Below are 15,785 nucleotides of genomic sequence, written 5' to 3' on the forward strand. Positions count from 1 at the left end.
AACAGAATAAGCAGGCAAAACAGAGAGTATGAAGGCTTTGTTCAAATGGACAGTATGGACTTTATATCAGTTTGGAATGCAAATGATAGAAATAAGGTGGTAGAGTGTATCTCTACTTTAAGATTCTCATGTCAGCTTACCACATCCCTAAGTTGAATTTTGGCAAACATAAGTTTCCAGGAACATTGGCCACCTGTCTTAAGAATCTGTCATCTGCATGAAAGCCACAAAAAAGTCACACAGAGATGACAGAAATTTTGATATGAAGAGAACCGAAGTGAACAAAGAATACAGTAATTTAGATTTCAGATAAAATTATGATAATTAAAGTGAGTGAGGAGGGATAGAGTGCATATTAATATCACCAACCAAAGAGCAGGAAACTTTTATAAAGAAATGCAGAAGGAAAAGAGTTAGTTCACCTGACATAAAAATTAAAGAAAAGTACAAATATTTCTTAACCTTATGAATTATGCCTTGAAAGAAAAGAGCAGAAATAAATGCTTCCAAACAGGAGTTAAACTTATCTCATCTGTGGAGCAGTGCAACATTAGCTACAAAGAATTAATTGGAAATTCCAGCTATGAGAGTCCACATACGATCATAAAAATAAAAGCAAACAGAATAGACTTCACAGAAAGAGGGGCTGCAACTTCTAGGCATGTCCCCAAAGCATAACACTCAACAAAGTAAAATTCTAGGAGGTAGACTTGACACATTCTCTCTAATCTCAGGAACACACAAAAACTACTCAGATACGCTGGAACTCACTACATAGGAGCTAACCAATATTACTTCCTCATTGAATATGTATTTTGGTGTGCACTGGTTGCCAACAGCAGAACATACAGGTGCAATTTACAACAACTAATCATAAGTTTGAGTCACTTTACCCTCAGTACTCATCTTCACATTATACATCTCATACATACCTCGTCATGTTATTACCTCCAGTATTCCTCTCATCATAGTACCACATTAACTTCACGTCATAGCATTTGTATTCATTGTCTGGCATAAGATGTTGTATTCTAATACAATGTGTGCACTTCATCTTATGCTCACAACTTACAGGATGTCACAAGGTCAGTTCATCTATAACCTCTTGAAAACACATTATCACTGTGTGTGGAGTTGTCCAGTTTGAAAAGCAAACAAAAAAAGGAAAAAGATGACAACTATAGAAAAAATACGTAGGAAGAAACAGAGTAACTATGACCCAGGAAGTGGAGGGGGAGAATGTAATCCTTTAATACCACAATCTGCTAGGTCACACAGAATCCTATTGGCTTTGGTGAAACAGGTGATAATTGTACTTGGTGGTCGTATGGGCACCTGAGGCCTGAGTCATTTAATTTAGTGAGAAGAGGAAGGGGAGCCATAACCTTTCAAGCATTCACATCTCTTCAGTGGGCAAATATATGCTTCCCACTGGTCCAAATAACAGTGCCAGATAGGAATGATGGAAGAGGAGAGAAAAGAATGTGGCACAAAAGCAAAGTGGAAGAAAATATCTCTATGGTTACACCTTGCTAGCAGCGAGGTTCTGGAGATTAGTTGAAGACTCTCTCCTACAATCATTTTAAGAACATATCGTCTAAAGATTCACCAACAATTAATCTGTACAAAAAAATCAGACCACTATAAAGCAAATTAGATTCTTCCTCTTGTGCCATAGGGCTTCTATAGTTGCAGTCATGAATGATGGCAGTCAAATTTAGGTTTGTTCTGCGCACCTATTTCATGCATTCTCTGATAGCCAATGAGTATTCAGAAGTGTTATGTGCACTCTGCTGTGAGTGTTGTAGCCAGTGTGAATATTAAGCATGATTAATTTGTGGAGTTTTATGCTATTTATTGTAAACTGTCTTGGTAATGGTGATGGAAAGCAATAAATTCCATAAAGCAACGCAATTTGCAGGATACATGCTTTCTTTATGTGCAAAGCACACGAATGCATGTACCGCAACTGTCATTTGGAACTGACAACAATTCAAACCTCGTCTGTGCCTTGACCTGCATGGACCACCATCACTCACGAACTGGACTATAACAGAACTTTGCATAATACATGAAAGCTGTTTTCCTGAAAAACATTAATTTCCTAAATCTAAATAAATGCAAATCAGTTCTAGCATAATTATTATAGTTGACTTAACAATGGGTTCCCATTTTAATGTAATGGCATATGTATGTCCTGAACTGGGGAGCACTGTTAATTCATTTTCTCTCATAGATATCAAAATCAGACTTCAACAAATATCAGTTAGAAATAATGCTGTTTACAGGTAGTGTCCTTCCTACTTTGCCCTACATTACTTAACTAAAATAAGGTAGGTAGTACCATACTGTCATAACCATAAATTTTATAAAATACACTTGCATTTCTCAAGTTTCATCTCTAAGCACATACCCAAATACTCTTACTCAACAGATAAAATAGTTAATTCCCTAATGTCACTTCATTTATACTGCAGCCCACATTTTATCCATCCACCAAAATTATAGTTAAAATGTGACTGAAATTCTTAAGCAAAAATGCAGTTTGTTGTCGATGCAATGCCTCACTGGTTGAAGCACAAAGTGGTCACAACACTTAGTTTGATAGTCACAACATGATGTGATCAAATGGAGCATGGTGCATCACAACATGCATGCAGGCAGCTGGATGGTAGGCATGTGGCACTCACACAGGGTGGTATGGATCCAGCTGCAGCTGCTGGCTTCATGGCAGCAAGGAAGAGTAGCCGCAGCAGGACCCTTGGACTGAGAAGGTGGACTGCTTTGATGGGTACGCAGCAGGCTCTGAGTATTGCAGGTTGCACAACTGGGTGGCAGCATGACCAGTAGCAGGTGGCCACTAAGTTGACGAGAAAGCCACAGCTGCAGCTCAATGGTGAGTCAATAGAACCCCAGAAAGGACAGCACGTAAGACTATGGCATGGGGGCCCCATGGCTACAGGTTGCTGTGCGTTGGTGTGGCCCTGGAGAAGGCAGCACAATGCTGCTAACAGATAGACCGTGGCATGAGATTGGCAGCAGCAAATGAGCCTTGTGAATAAGTTGTAGTAAGCAGAATGGCTTGTGGCACAGACAATTTGCCCAGGAGGGCCAGGCAGCATGGCTGGCATGTTATGCCACACACCAGTAAACAAGCAGCATCAGTGGGTGACAGGCAGCTAGTGGATGATGCCTTTGGATGGCGGTGGCAGGTGAGCCATGCCAACCATACACAGCTAGCTCATGCTCTCTGCCCTCAGAGGCAGATGCTGGCAAGCATGGAATGCATAGTGTGCTGCAGCACGGAGGGGGCTCATCGGACTTGTATCAAGAGTCTGACTGCATTGTGTGCATGCCCACCCACCCATTCACACACACACACACACACACACACACACACACACACACACACACACACAGTCTTAGCTACATTGTTCTAGACACTGCAGCTTGACTGAGGTGAGGGCTATTTTGGTTGGAGAGGATGAGGTGGAAAGGAGGCTGCTAGTGGGAGGCAGAGTTTGGAAAGGTTAGCCGATGGCTAGAAGGGAGAAGCAGCAGGAGCATATGGTATGTATGTGACCCTGACACCAGGAAACTAATGCTGTGCACAAGCATGGGGAGCTGTGCACAGTGCATGATGACACAGAAGAGTATATTCATAAGGGAAAACAGAACAGAGGAAGAGAGACTGCCAAGAAGTGGATGTGGGTGCAACATGAGTGAAGCTAGGGTCCTGCAGCAGGGGTGGAGTTGCTTCCTGCAACAGGGTTGAGTTGGATGTGGAGCAGGGGCTTTGATCTCATAATTCTCGTGGCCTCAATCTCCATTTCAAAAAGTGTCTCTGTACATCTATTATTATGTACAAGTGGTGAAGCCTATTTCATCATACCCAATCTATGGAAAGTAAAGATTCTTGAAAGTTTCACTCCATCTCTTATGAAGATTCCAGCAGCACCATTCAGTCTCAGTCTACACAGAATCTTTTCTGTGCCATCTCCATCAAGAATAAATATATTTAATTGGAGTTTTGTCAGCAAGTATTCAAATATTCATGTAACACCACTTCAAACATCACTTAGCACTGGCTACAGAAATATGTGGCTTATGAGGAGCTCATGAGTGTTTTCTTCCACTGATTTCATGCAGGGTTTTACAACCACACTCTGCAATGCTCAATGGTCCCTTTCCATTCATACATGATGTTGCCTAGCCTTGGTTTTGCTGTGGTTGTTCCTTCACATTTGCACTTCACAATCACATCACAAACAGTTGACTTGGGCCCATGCTGCTGTTATTGCTCCTCTTCTGACAACAGAATGCTTCCTACTTCCTTTGATACTGGTGTACTGTGATACTCTTGTGACACCTAGTGGTCAGTTCCCTGTGTCCAGAGACTTTTGATCAGATATCATGTATAAGTACTTTGTAGCTCTGAAAAAAGATTTGTCCAAAACCTAGCAAAGTTCTTAATTTCGTTTATGTAGTTTTTGATGACTCAGTGCCTTCATTATTCAATGAGTTTGTGACATTCGCCTGCTTTATTTCTTCGTTGACAGTCCATGGTGTCGACGTACTGCATTGTTATATTGGCTCAAAAAATGGGGGGGAGGGAGGGATGGAAGTTCAGCACTGACTACTGTAAATGAAGTAGCCAACGGTTGGACAATTGTGTTTCACAGTTCTTTACCTTAACCATTCACAATCCCCCAGTATTACACAAATTATATAGCCAGTTCACTATCAGTAAATGTTGGCAAGCCTCATTAATAGGTTGCAGGCAACATCAGCCTACTGCTACAATAGTTTGTTGAACATCTATGAACAGTAAAATCGAACCACACAGTTCACATTTCCTGCAGTATAATGTGGTACGAGTGACACTATTTTTCAAATAAATTAAACAGACATTGTCATTAATTGTTCTAACACACAGCCTATTTGTGTTACACTTATTCCACTCTTAAGTTGATGCATTGTTGTTAATCTAACCAATACATGTTTCACACCAAAATTGGCCGCGGACTGACTTGTGATCAAAAATCAGTTCTTTATATATCCTCACAATAATAGGCACCAAATCTATACATTGTTCAGTGTTTAAGTTTTAGAAATTACAATTAAAACATAACTGATTCAATTAACTGAATACATTGAAAAATTCCTTCTTTTTAACACTTCCTTCTATCACAAAGGTTAGGCTGAATTATTTGTTTAAATAGCGAATTTAAAAGATATAGTTACATAAACAATACTTTTGACAAACCTGGTAATTATTTTGGAAATAGTTAAGGGCTGGCTTCACTCATATATTTTCGAATGGAACCAAATAAATACATGGTTCTTCCAAATGTTTATAGTTAGTACAGAATTTATATTTCTTTATAAGTCAACAATAGAATCTAAGTCATGAAACAATTACTGATTTCACCCCATAGCAAGAGATATTGACTAGGAATGGTCAACATAAATTACAAAATTAATTATATACTCAAAATTAGACCTGGTGCTATATTCCTTAAGACTGAGGGCCAACTGTTCTCTTTTATGAAAATTTGGGTTATACATGTTAATGGTAATTAGGCAAAAATGAAAATAAAATGAATTTAAGGACGCAGATGGCAAAACAAGAGAGGAAGTAAAGAGATCCCAGCTTGTTTCATCACAAGTTGTTGCCTTTACTCCTTACATTATTTACATTTCACCAAGAATTGCCATTATTATATTCATTAAATAAATGTTATGTTTGAACACATTTAACTGAAAACATGTAATATAAGGTTAAAACTGCCCATTTTCATTAATTTGTTTCTAGTATTTCTTAATTACTGTATGTGTTTTGATATAACAGTGAAAAGGCTTACGCTGACCAAATCTTACCTTTTCCTCTTGTAGAGTAATACAGTGTTTTACATACAAAATTTCCCTTTTGCAAAATGTTAAATACTGATAAAAATTGTAAGATTTTATTGCAATATGTTAATAGGAGATGGATGACATGACACTGTTCACAATTTTATAATGGCATACTATAGTTTAATTGTTACTACTTTTGCAGTTCATCATTGTTTATGGACTTATAGACTATGAACCTCTGACTTATGATGACTATGTGTATCCAACATGGGCAAATGTATTAGGTTGGATCATTGCTGGCTCTAGCATTTCCATGATTCCTGGAATGGCTGTCTACAAAATTATTACTACACCAGGTACCATTCTCCAGGTAAGTAACATTTTATACTTACATTCATAAATAAAGTCTACTATTTCATTAACACTCATTTAAGTTTGTTTCTCCATGTATCTCGGACTAGGCAAAAAATGTATAATTTTTAATAAACATTTTCTTCAGTTAAGTGCTGGTTTTAGAAAATAAAAGCAAGTCAAATCAGAAGTAACAATAATCTGAATATAAAGAGTAAAGTTAGTAAAAGAACAACTTACAGAAGCCTTTTGAAGGAACTTGCTATTCTTATACACATTATTTTCATGTGCCACTGCATGTATTCCTTAATGACATTCGTGGTTACTAATAAGAATGACTAGGAATGTACTGTTAAGTTCACAATGACAGTACTATAAATAATAGTAATTTTACAAACTCTGCATTGCTGTCAAGGATACAGAAAGAATTTTTTTCATTCTCATGCAAATACCTGTGATTGTTTGCTGCCATACATATGGTATGAAATAAGATTTCCCAGATATTAAAAAAAAATACTAAAAGATACCTTATTACCTATTCCATGTACAATGTATCAGAATATTTTGATTCAGCATGTACATTCCAATTAACAGTAATATTCATATAAAGAGATTTTAACTTTTCCAGTAGACAGATAGCTAATAACATACTCTGAGTCAGTAAAATTACAGACATGGTCATCTCAAAATAGTAAATATAAACACAGCATAGTAGCTTAAGAGCCAGAGCAGCCCCCCACCCCTGACCCCCCTTCTCCATTGTAGCTGATACTATGCCAGTACATGTAATACCCTGATTTATAATGCTATTAAAAAGAAAAAGAGAATAATGAAGAATGAATATATTTCTTCTTCCCACTTTTCCTAGTGTCACTGCCTCAGCAGTTAGTGGCGACAGTGTTAACATTGATATTTCCTTGCCACTGGAAACTACTGAGTCACTAGCAGATCTCTGGTTTTGAAATCCTATTGAGTAGGCATCATGATGTCAAATTCTTCCTTAGTGTATTTGAAGTAACTGGATTGGAAACTATTTCCGTAAAGTCAAAGTTCATATGCTTTGTATAAGGACAGGTTCCATGTACCTGGCTATGTTGCAGTGTGGTTTGTGCAACAACTGGCTGCTGGCTTCTTGACTTTAGTACACACTGGTTTGGGTGATTTTCCTCTGTTGCCATGCTCCCCCCGCCTTCCAGGTCACCAGCTCTCACAATGCCAACAACACTGCAAAAACTGCAGGAAAGAGTCATTGCTACTATGACGGACATTGACGGAAATATGCTAGTGAACACTTGGATGGAACTGGATTACAGTCTGGTTGTGTGCCAGCTGACCAAGGCACACACATCTAACATTTGTAGATTGTACCAGAAAGTTGATGAGCATATCCATCTTTTCATGTTCCACCCATTTTTGTACGTCATATACTTGTAAAAAAACAGTGCTTTGAAACCTAATGAATCAATCGCACTAACCTGATATTATGTACATAAAATACTATCTTTGTCATATTATCATTATGTAGCTAGGATACCCTATTTGTGAACTGAATGAATTCATGAACTGCATATACCTAATGAAGCAGCAATCCTTAAGTGCTTTAAGTCATTTTGAATATACTGTTTGTTCCAAGATCTTTGCTTGAATTGCAGTTTTCTGTTGGCCCAACATACAAGGAATTTTAGAAACATTAACACTTGTTCTAATGAGGAATGGGTCCAAGCAGTAGTTTTATTATTGAATGTAGCCATTCCACGTATGGCTGTAAGAAATATTTAATATGACTGCAGTTTTGATAACTTGGTATTGTAAGCATCGTGGGATATTACAGCTTGACTACAATGTTAATTTGTGACATGCTTGAATACAGTTCAGGTAGCTGGGCACTATGATCCAGCATATCACAACTTAGCATTATAGAATGCGCTTTAACATCCCACATTGTTTGACAATAGCAAAATGTCAAAACTGTAATAACAATAAATATTTCTAACAGCCATACACAAAATGATTTGAGTCAATAAATACTTATGTGTCAAATTTTGGTGTGTTTCATTGGGCACTCTCATTGCAAGATACATTTCTGTATAAATAATTTCCTCTACTGGGCACATCATGTCATTTTTTTCTCCTCTCAGCAGTAGGGTATCTTAACATGTTGTAATTATTACTTTTTGTATAACCCCAGTTATCAGTCACCATGTGGGCATCAACAAATTAGCATTTTTATTGTCTTTTTTCTTGTTAAGATTTTACATTCAGTATCCAGTCATTCTAGCTGGGTACAAGCTTGAGTTCTGAGCTGATGAAACAGAGTCCAAGGGCAGTACTGAATCCAGACTAAGGTAGTTTGTTATCTAGTTAGTGTTCCATAGATCATCTGAATGGTTTTCTTTTATCAGAATTAAGTGGAACAAGTCAGTACACAGGATACTTATACATGACTATCTTAGTACTTGGCACTGCATTTATTTCAGTTCTATTAGTCCCTCTCCTCCTTCCCCTTCTCTCTGTCCATCTCCTCCACCCCCTTCTCTGTCAATCTCCTTCTCCCCCATCTCTCTGTTTACATCCTCCATACCCCAGCTCTTTGTCCATCTCCTCCCATTCTCTTCCTCTGTCCATCTCCTGCTACCCTCGTAACTCCTGAACTATGTGTCATAGAATGATACAATTCTACAGATACATTCAACAGGATTTGTAGATACTGTCTGCTAAATGTGTTGTGAATAGATTTAGTAACAAAGAAGCAATAAATGTAAATGTCATGTTGTCTTGCCTGATGCAACAGTTTTACTGCATGTACAATGAAAATGTAGAAAGAGATATACGTTTTTCCCTTTCATAATATTGTGGAGGTTGTCAGTGAGAAAAAAGTTTCATAAAGCTCTGAAATTACACATAAAGTTTGTTGCAAGACACTAAATTCTCTTATTCTCAAATACTTGATAGTGTGCATAATAGCTACACATTACGCAAATTTTACATTATATAACAAATATTGCAGAAGTATGGATTAAACACAGTGAAAATTGTATAAATTTTATATAAATTACTTTGAATCGTATCATGTAGTACATGTTGTTGTTGTTGTTATTGTTGTTGTTGTGTTCTTCAGTCCTGAGACTGGTTTGATGCAGCTCTCCATGCTACTCTATCCTGTGCAAGCTTCTTCATCTCCCAGTACCTACTGCAACCTACATCTTTCTGAATCTGTTTAGTGTATTCGTCTCTTGATTCCCTCTACGATTTTTACCCTCCACACTGCCCTCCAATACTAAACTGGTGATCCCTTGATGCCTCAGAATATGCCCCACTAACTGATCCCGTGTCCTAGTCAAGTTGTGCCACAAATTTCTCTTCTCTCCAATTCTATTCAATACCTCCTCATTAGTTATGTGATCTACCCATCTAATCTTCAGCATTCTTCTGTAGCACCACATTTTGAAAGCTTCTTGTATAAACTATTTATCGTCGACGTTTCACTTCCATACGTCGCTACAATCCATACAAATACTTTCAGAAACGACTTCCTGACACTTAAATCTATACTCAATTTTAACAAACTCCTCTTCTTCAGAAACGCTTTCCTTGCCATTGCCAGTCTACATTTTATATCCTCTCTACTTCGAACATCATCAGTTATTTTGCTCCCCAAATAGCAAAACTCCTTTACTACTTTAAGTGTCTCATTTCCTAATCTAATTCCTGCAGCATCACCCGATTTAATTTGACTACATTCCATTATCCTTGTTTTGCTTCTGTTGATGTTCATCCTATATCCTCCTTTCAAGACATTGTCCATTCTGTTCAGCTGTTCTTCCAACTCCTTTGCTGTCTCTGACAGAATTACAATGTCATCGGCGAACCTCAAAGTTTTTATTTCTTCTCCTTAGATTTTAATTCCTACTCCAAATTTTTCTTTTGTTTCCTTTACTGACAGATTGAATAACATCGGGGATAGGCTACAACTCCGTCTCACTCCTTCCCTTTCATGCCCCTCGACTCATAACTGCCATCTGGTTGCTGTACAAATTGTAAATAGCCAAATAGCCTTTTGCGCCCTGTATTTTACCCCTGCCACCTACAGAATTTGAAAGAGAGTATTCCAGTCAACATTGTCAAAAGCTTCCTCTAAGTCTACAAATGCTAGAAACATAGGTTTGCCTTTCCTTAATCTATTTTCTAAGATAAGTCATAGGGTCAGTATTGCCTCATGTGTTCCCATATTTCTACAGAATCCAAACTGATCTTCTTCGAGGTTGGCTTCTACCAGTTTTTCCATTCGTCTGTAAAGAATTCGTGTTAGTATTTTGCGGCCGTGGCTTATTAAACTGACAGTTCGGTAATTTTCACATCTGTCAACACGTGCTTTCTTTGGGATTGGAATTATTATATTCTTCTTGGAGTCTGAGGGTATTTCGCCTGTCTCATACATCTTGCTCACTAGATGGTAGAGTTTTGTCACGGCTGGCTCTCCCAAGGCTATCATTATTTCTAATGGAATGTTGTGTACTCCCGGGGCTTTGTTTCGGCTTAGGTCTTTCAGTGCTCTGTCAAACTCTTCACGCAGTATCATATCGCTCATTTCACCTTCATCTACATTCTCTTCCATTTCTATAATATTGTCCTTAAGAACATTGCCCTTGCATGGACCCTCTATATACTCCTTCTACCTTTCTGCTTTCCCTTCTTTGCTTAGAACTGGGTTTCCATCTCTTGATATTCATGGAAGTGGTTCTCTTTTCTCCAAAGGTCTCTTTAATTTTTCTGTAGGCAGTATCTATCCTCCCCGTAGTGATATGTCCCCTTACATCCTTACATTTGTCCTCTAGCCATCCCTGCTTAGCCATTTTGCACTTCCTGTCGATCTCATTTTTGAGATGTTTGTATTCCTTTTTGCCTGCTTCATTTACTGCATTTTTATATTTTCTCCTTTCATCAATTAAATTCAATATCTCTTCTGTTACCCAAGGATTTCTACTAGCCCTCATCTTTTTACCTACTTGATCCTCTGCTACCTTCACTATTTTGTCTCTCAAAGCTACCCATTCTTCTTCTACTGTGTTTCATTCCCCCATTCTTGTCAATAATTCCCTAATGCTCTCCCTGAAGCTCTCTACAACCTCTGGTTCTTTCAGTTTATCCAGGTTCCATCTCCTCGAATTCCCAACTTTTTGCAGTTTCTTCAGTTTTAATCTACAGTTCATAACCAATAGATTGTGGTCAGAGTCCACATCTGCCCCTGGAAATGCCTTACAGTCTAAAACCTGGTTCCTGAATCTCTGTCTTACCATTATACAATCTATCTGAGACATTCCAGTATCTCCAGGCTTCTTCCATGTATTCAACCTTCTTCATTCCTTAATCCCATTCCATATTCACCTACTACATTTCCTTCTCTTCCTTTTCCTACTATCGAGTTCCAGTCACCCATGACAATTAGATTTTTGTCTCCCTTCACTATTTGAATAATTTCTATCATCTCATTACACATTTCATCAATCTCTTTGTCATCTGCGGAGCTAGTTGGCATATAAACTTGTACTACTACTACTGTAGTAGGCATGGGCTTTGTGTCTATCTTGGCCACAATAATGCGTTCACTATGCTGTTTGTAGTAGCTTACCCGCATTCATAATTTCCTATTCATTATTAAACCTACTCCTGCATTACCCCTATTTGATTTTGTGTTTATAACCCTGTAGTCACCCGACCAGAAGTCTTGTTCCTCCTGCCACCGAACTTCACTAATTCCCACTATATCCAACTTTAACCTATCCATTTCCCATTTTAAATTTTCTAACCTAGCTGCCCGATTAAGGGATCTGACATCCCACACTCCGACCTTTAGAACGCCAATTTTCTTTCTCCTGATAACAACATCCCCACCCGGAGGTCCGAATGGGGGACTATTTTACCCCCAGAATATTTTACCCAAGAGGATGCCATCATCATTTAATCATACAGTAAAGCTGCATGCCCTCAGGAAAAATTATGGCTGTAGTTTTCAGCCGTTCGCAGTACCAGCACAGCAAGGCCGTTTTGGTTGGTGTTACAAGGCCATGTCAGTCAATCATCCAGACTGTTGCTCCTACAACTACTGAAAAGGCTGCAGCCCCTCTTCAGGAACTACACATTTGTCTGGCCTCTCAACAGATACCACTCCATTGTGGTTGCACCTACGGTATGGCTATCTGTATCGCTGAGGCATGCAAGCCTCCCCATGGTTCATGGGGAGAATGCAGTACATATCAACCCTCCTCCCCCCCCCCCCCCCCCCCCCCACCCTGAACCATGGTTCGGTCCCCCATTCGGATCTCCGGGTGGGGAACTACTCAGGAGGACATCGTTATCAGGAGAAAGAAAAGTGGCGTTCTACGGATCAGAGTGTGGAATGTCAGATCCCTTAATTGGGCAGGTAGATTAGAAAATTTTAAAAGGGAAATGGATAGGTTAAAGTTAGATATAGTGGGAATTAGTGAAGTTCGGTGGCAGGAGGAACAAGACTTTTGGTCAGGTGAATACAGGGCTATAAATACAAAATCAAATAGGGGTAATGCAGGAGTAGGTTTAATAATGAATAAAAAAATAGGAGAGCGGGTAAGCTACTACAAACAGCATAGTGAACGCATTATTGTGACCAAGATAGACACGAAGCCCATGCCTACTACAGTAGTACAAGTTTATATGCCAACTAGCTCTGCAGTTGATGAAGAAATTGATGAAATGTATGATGAGATAAAAGAAATTATTCAGGTAGTGAAGGGAGACGAAAATTTAATAGTCATGGGTGACTGGAATTCGGTAGTAGGAAAAGGGAGAGAAGGAAACGTAGTGGGTGAATATGGATTGGAGGTAAGAAATGAAAGAGGAAGCCACCTGGTAGAATTTTGTGCAGAGCATAGCTTAATCATAGCTAACACTTGGTTCAAGAATCATGAAAGAAGGTTATATACATGGAAGAACCCTGGAGATACTAAAAGGTATCAGATAGATTATATAATGGTAAGACAGAGATTTAGGAACCAGGTTTTAAATTGTAAGACATTTCCAGGGGCAGATGTGGACACTGACCACAATCTATTGTTTATGAACTGTAGAGTAAAACTGAAGAAACTGCAAAAAGGTGGGAATTCGAGGAGATTGAACCTGGATAAACTGAAAGAACCAGAGGTTGTAGAGAGTTTCAGGGAGAGCATAAGGGAATAATTGACAGGAATGGGGGAAAGAAATACAGTAGAAGAAGAATGGGTAGCTTTGAGGGATGAAATAGTGAAGGCAGCAGACGATCAAGTAGGTAAAAAGACGAGAGCTGGTAGAAATCCTTGGGTAACAGAAGAAATACTGAATTTAATTGATGAAAGGAGAAAATATAAAAATGCAGTAAATGAAGCAGGCAAAAAGGAAAACAAACGTCTCAAAAATGAGATCGACAGGAAGTGCAAAATGGCTAAGCAGGGATGGCTAGAGGACAAATGTAAGGATGCAGACTCTTATCTCACAGATAGATACTGCCTACAGGAAAATTAAAGAGACCTTTGGAGAAAAGAGAACCACTTCCATGAATATCAAGAGCTCAGATGGAAACCCAGTTCTAAGCAAAGAAGGGAAAGCAGAAAGGTGGAAGGAATATATAGAGGGTCTATACAGGGGCGATGTATTTGAGGACAATATTATGGAAATGGAAGAGGATGTAGATGGAGATGAAATGGGAGATACGATACTGCGTGAAGAGTTTGACAGAGCACTGAAAGACCTAAGTTGAAACAAGGCCCCGGGAGTAGACAACATTACATTAGAACTACTGACGGCCTTGGGAGAGACAGTCCTGACAAAACTCTACCATCTGGTGAGCAAGATGTATGAGACAGCCGAAATACCCTCAGACTTCAAGCAGAATATAATAATTACAATCCCAAAGAAATCAGGTGTTGACAGATGTGAAAATTACCGAACTATCAGTTTAATAATTCACGGCTGCAAAATACTAACGCGAATTCTTTACAGACGAATGGAAAAAGTGGTAGATGTTGACCTCGGGGAAGATCAGTTTGGATTCCGTAGAAATGTTGGAACACGTGAGGCAATACTGACCTTACGCCTTATCTTAGAAGAAAGATTAAGGAAAGGCAAACCTACATTTCTAGCATTTATAGACTTAGAGAAAGCTTTTGACAATGTTGACTGGAATATTCTCTTTCAAATTCTGTAGGTGGCAGGGGTAAAATACAGGGAGCGAAAGGCTATTTACAATTTGTAGCCTCTCCCTGATGTTATTCAATCTGTATATTGAGCAAGCAGTAAAGGAAACAAAAGAAAAATTTGGAGTAGGTATTAAAATCCATGGAGAAGAAATAAAAACTTTAAGGTTCGCCGATGACATTGTAATTCTGTCAGAGACAGCAAGGACCTGGAAGAGCAGTTGAACGGAATGGACAGTGTCTTGAAAGGAGGATATAAGATGAACATCAACAAAAGCAAAACGAGGATCATGGAATGTAGTCGAATTAAGTTGGGTGATGCTGAGGGAATTAGATTAGGAAATGAGACACTTAAAGTAGTAAAGGAGTTTTGCTATTTGGGGAGCAAAATAACTGATGATGGACGAAGTAGAGAGGATATAAAATGTAGACTGGCAATGGCAAGGAAAGCGTTTCTGAAGAAGCGAAATTTGCTAACATCGAGTATAGATTTAAGTGTCAGGAAGTTATTTCTGAAAGTATTTGTATGGAGTGTAGCCATGTATGGAAGTGAAACATGGACGATAAGTGGTTTGTACAAGAAGAGAATAGAAGCTGTCAAAATGTGGTGCTACAGAAGAATGCTGAAGATTACATGGATAGATCACATAACTAGTGAGGAGGTACTGAATAGAATTGGGGGGAAGAGAAATTTGTGGCACAACTTGACTAGAAGAATGGATCGGCTGGTAGGACATGTTCTGAGGCATCAAGGGATCACCAATTTAGTATTGGAGGGCAGCGTGGAGGGTAATAATCACAGAGGAAGATCAAGAGATGAATACACTAAGCAGATTCAGAAGGATGTAGGTTGCAGTAGGTACTGGGAGATGAAGAAGTTTGCAGAGGATAGAGCAGCATGTAGAGCTGCATCAAACCAGTCTTTGGACTGAAGAACACAACAACAACAACAACAGGGTTTGAACTATTGTGCTACATGTTAGACAAATGGTTATTTTTTACCTATATTAAACTTGTCTCCGAGCCAATGATAGCTTTAATAATCAGCAATAAAGGTAATTTTTCTTGGACATCACAACTCTTCACTATTGGTGATGGATTATTTATGATAAATTTTATTAGCAAATATATATGTATGTATTTGGTGAAGGTGTAGCTAAAATGCCTGACTCCTTGAAGAGGTGCCTGCAAGATGGTTGCAGGTAAACATCCCATATCATTCTCACTGCTTGCTTTTGTGCAATCAACAGTTTCTTTTTATGGGATGAGTTTCTACAGAAAATTATTCCATAATGCAAAAGCATTACTGAGTGAAAATATGCAAAATATGTTAGGAGCTTAATTTGTTTGTTTGGAAGACTAGCAATTATATTA

At 38.6% G+C, this 15,785-nt stretch overlaps 1 protein-coding gene across 2 annotated transcripts in view; it reads left to right on the plus strand.

Annotated features, from left to right (window-relative positions):
• The window catches only part of LOC126416224 (sodium-dependent dopamine transporter), a 558,982-nt gene that overhangs the window by 533,023 nt on the left and 10,174 nt on the right, over positions 1-15,785 (plus strand). Inside the window, exon 13 of one of the 2 annotated variants that reach the window (XM_050083832.1) lies at positions 6,059-6,226. In XM_050083832.1, coding sequence (XP_049939789.1) covers positions 6,059-6,226 — 168 coding nt within the window. Of the gene's footprint in view, positions 1-6,058; positions 6,227-15,785 lie in introns of those variants that run through there. The other variant, XM_050083839.1, reaches the window with a different exon arrangement.

Source organism: Schistocerca serialis, chromosome 1 (assembly GCF_023864345.2).
Source record: "Schistocerca serialis cubense isolate TAMUIC-IGC-003099 chromosome 1, iqSchSeri2.2, whole genome shotgun sequence".
NCBI lineage: Eukaryota > Metazoa > Arthropoda > Insecta > Orthoptera > Acrididae > Schistocerca > Schistocerca serialis.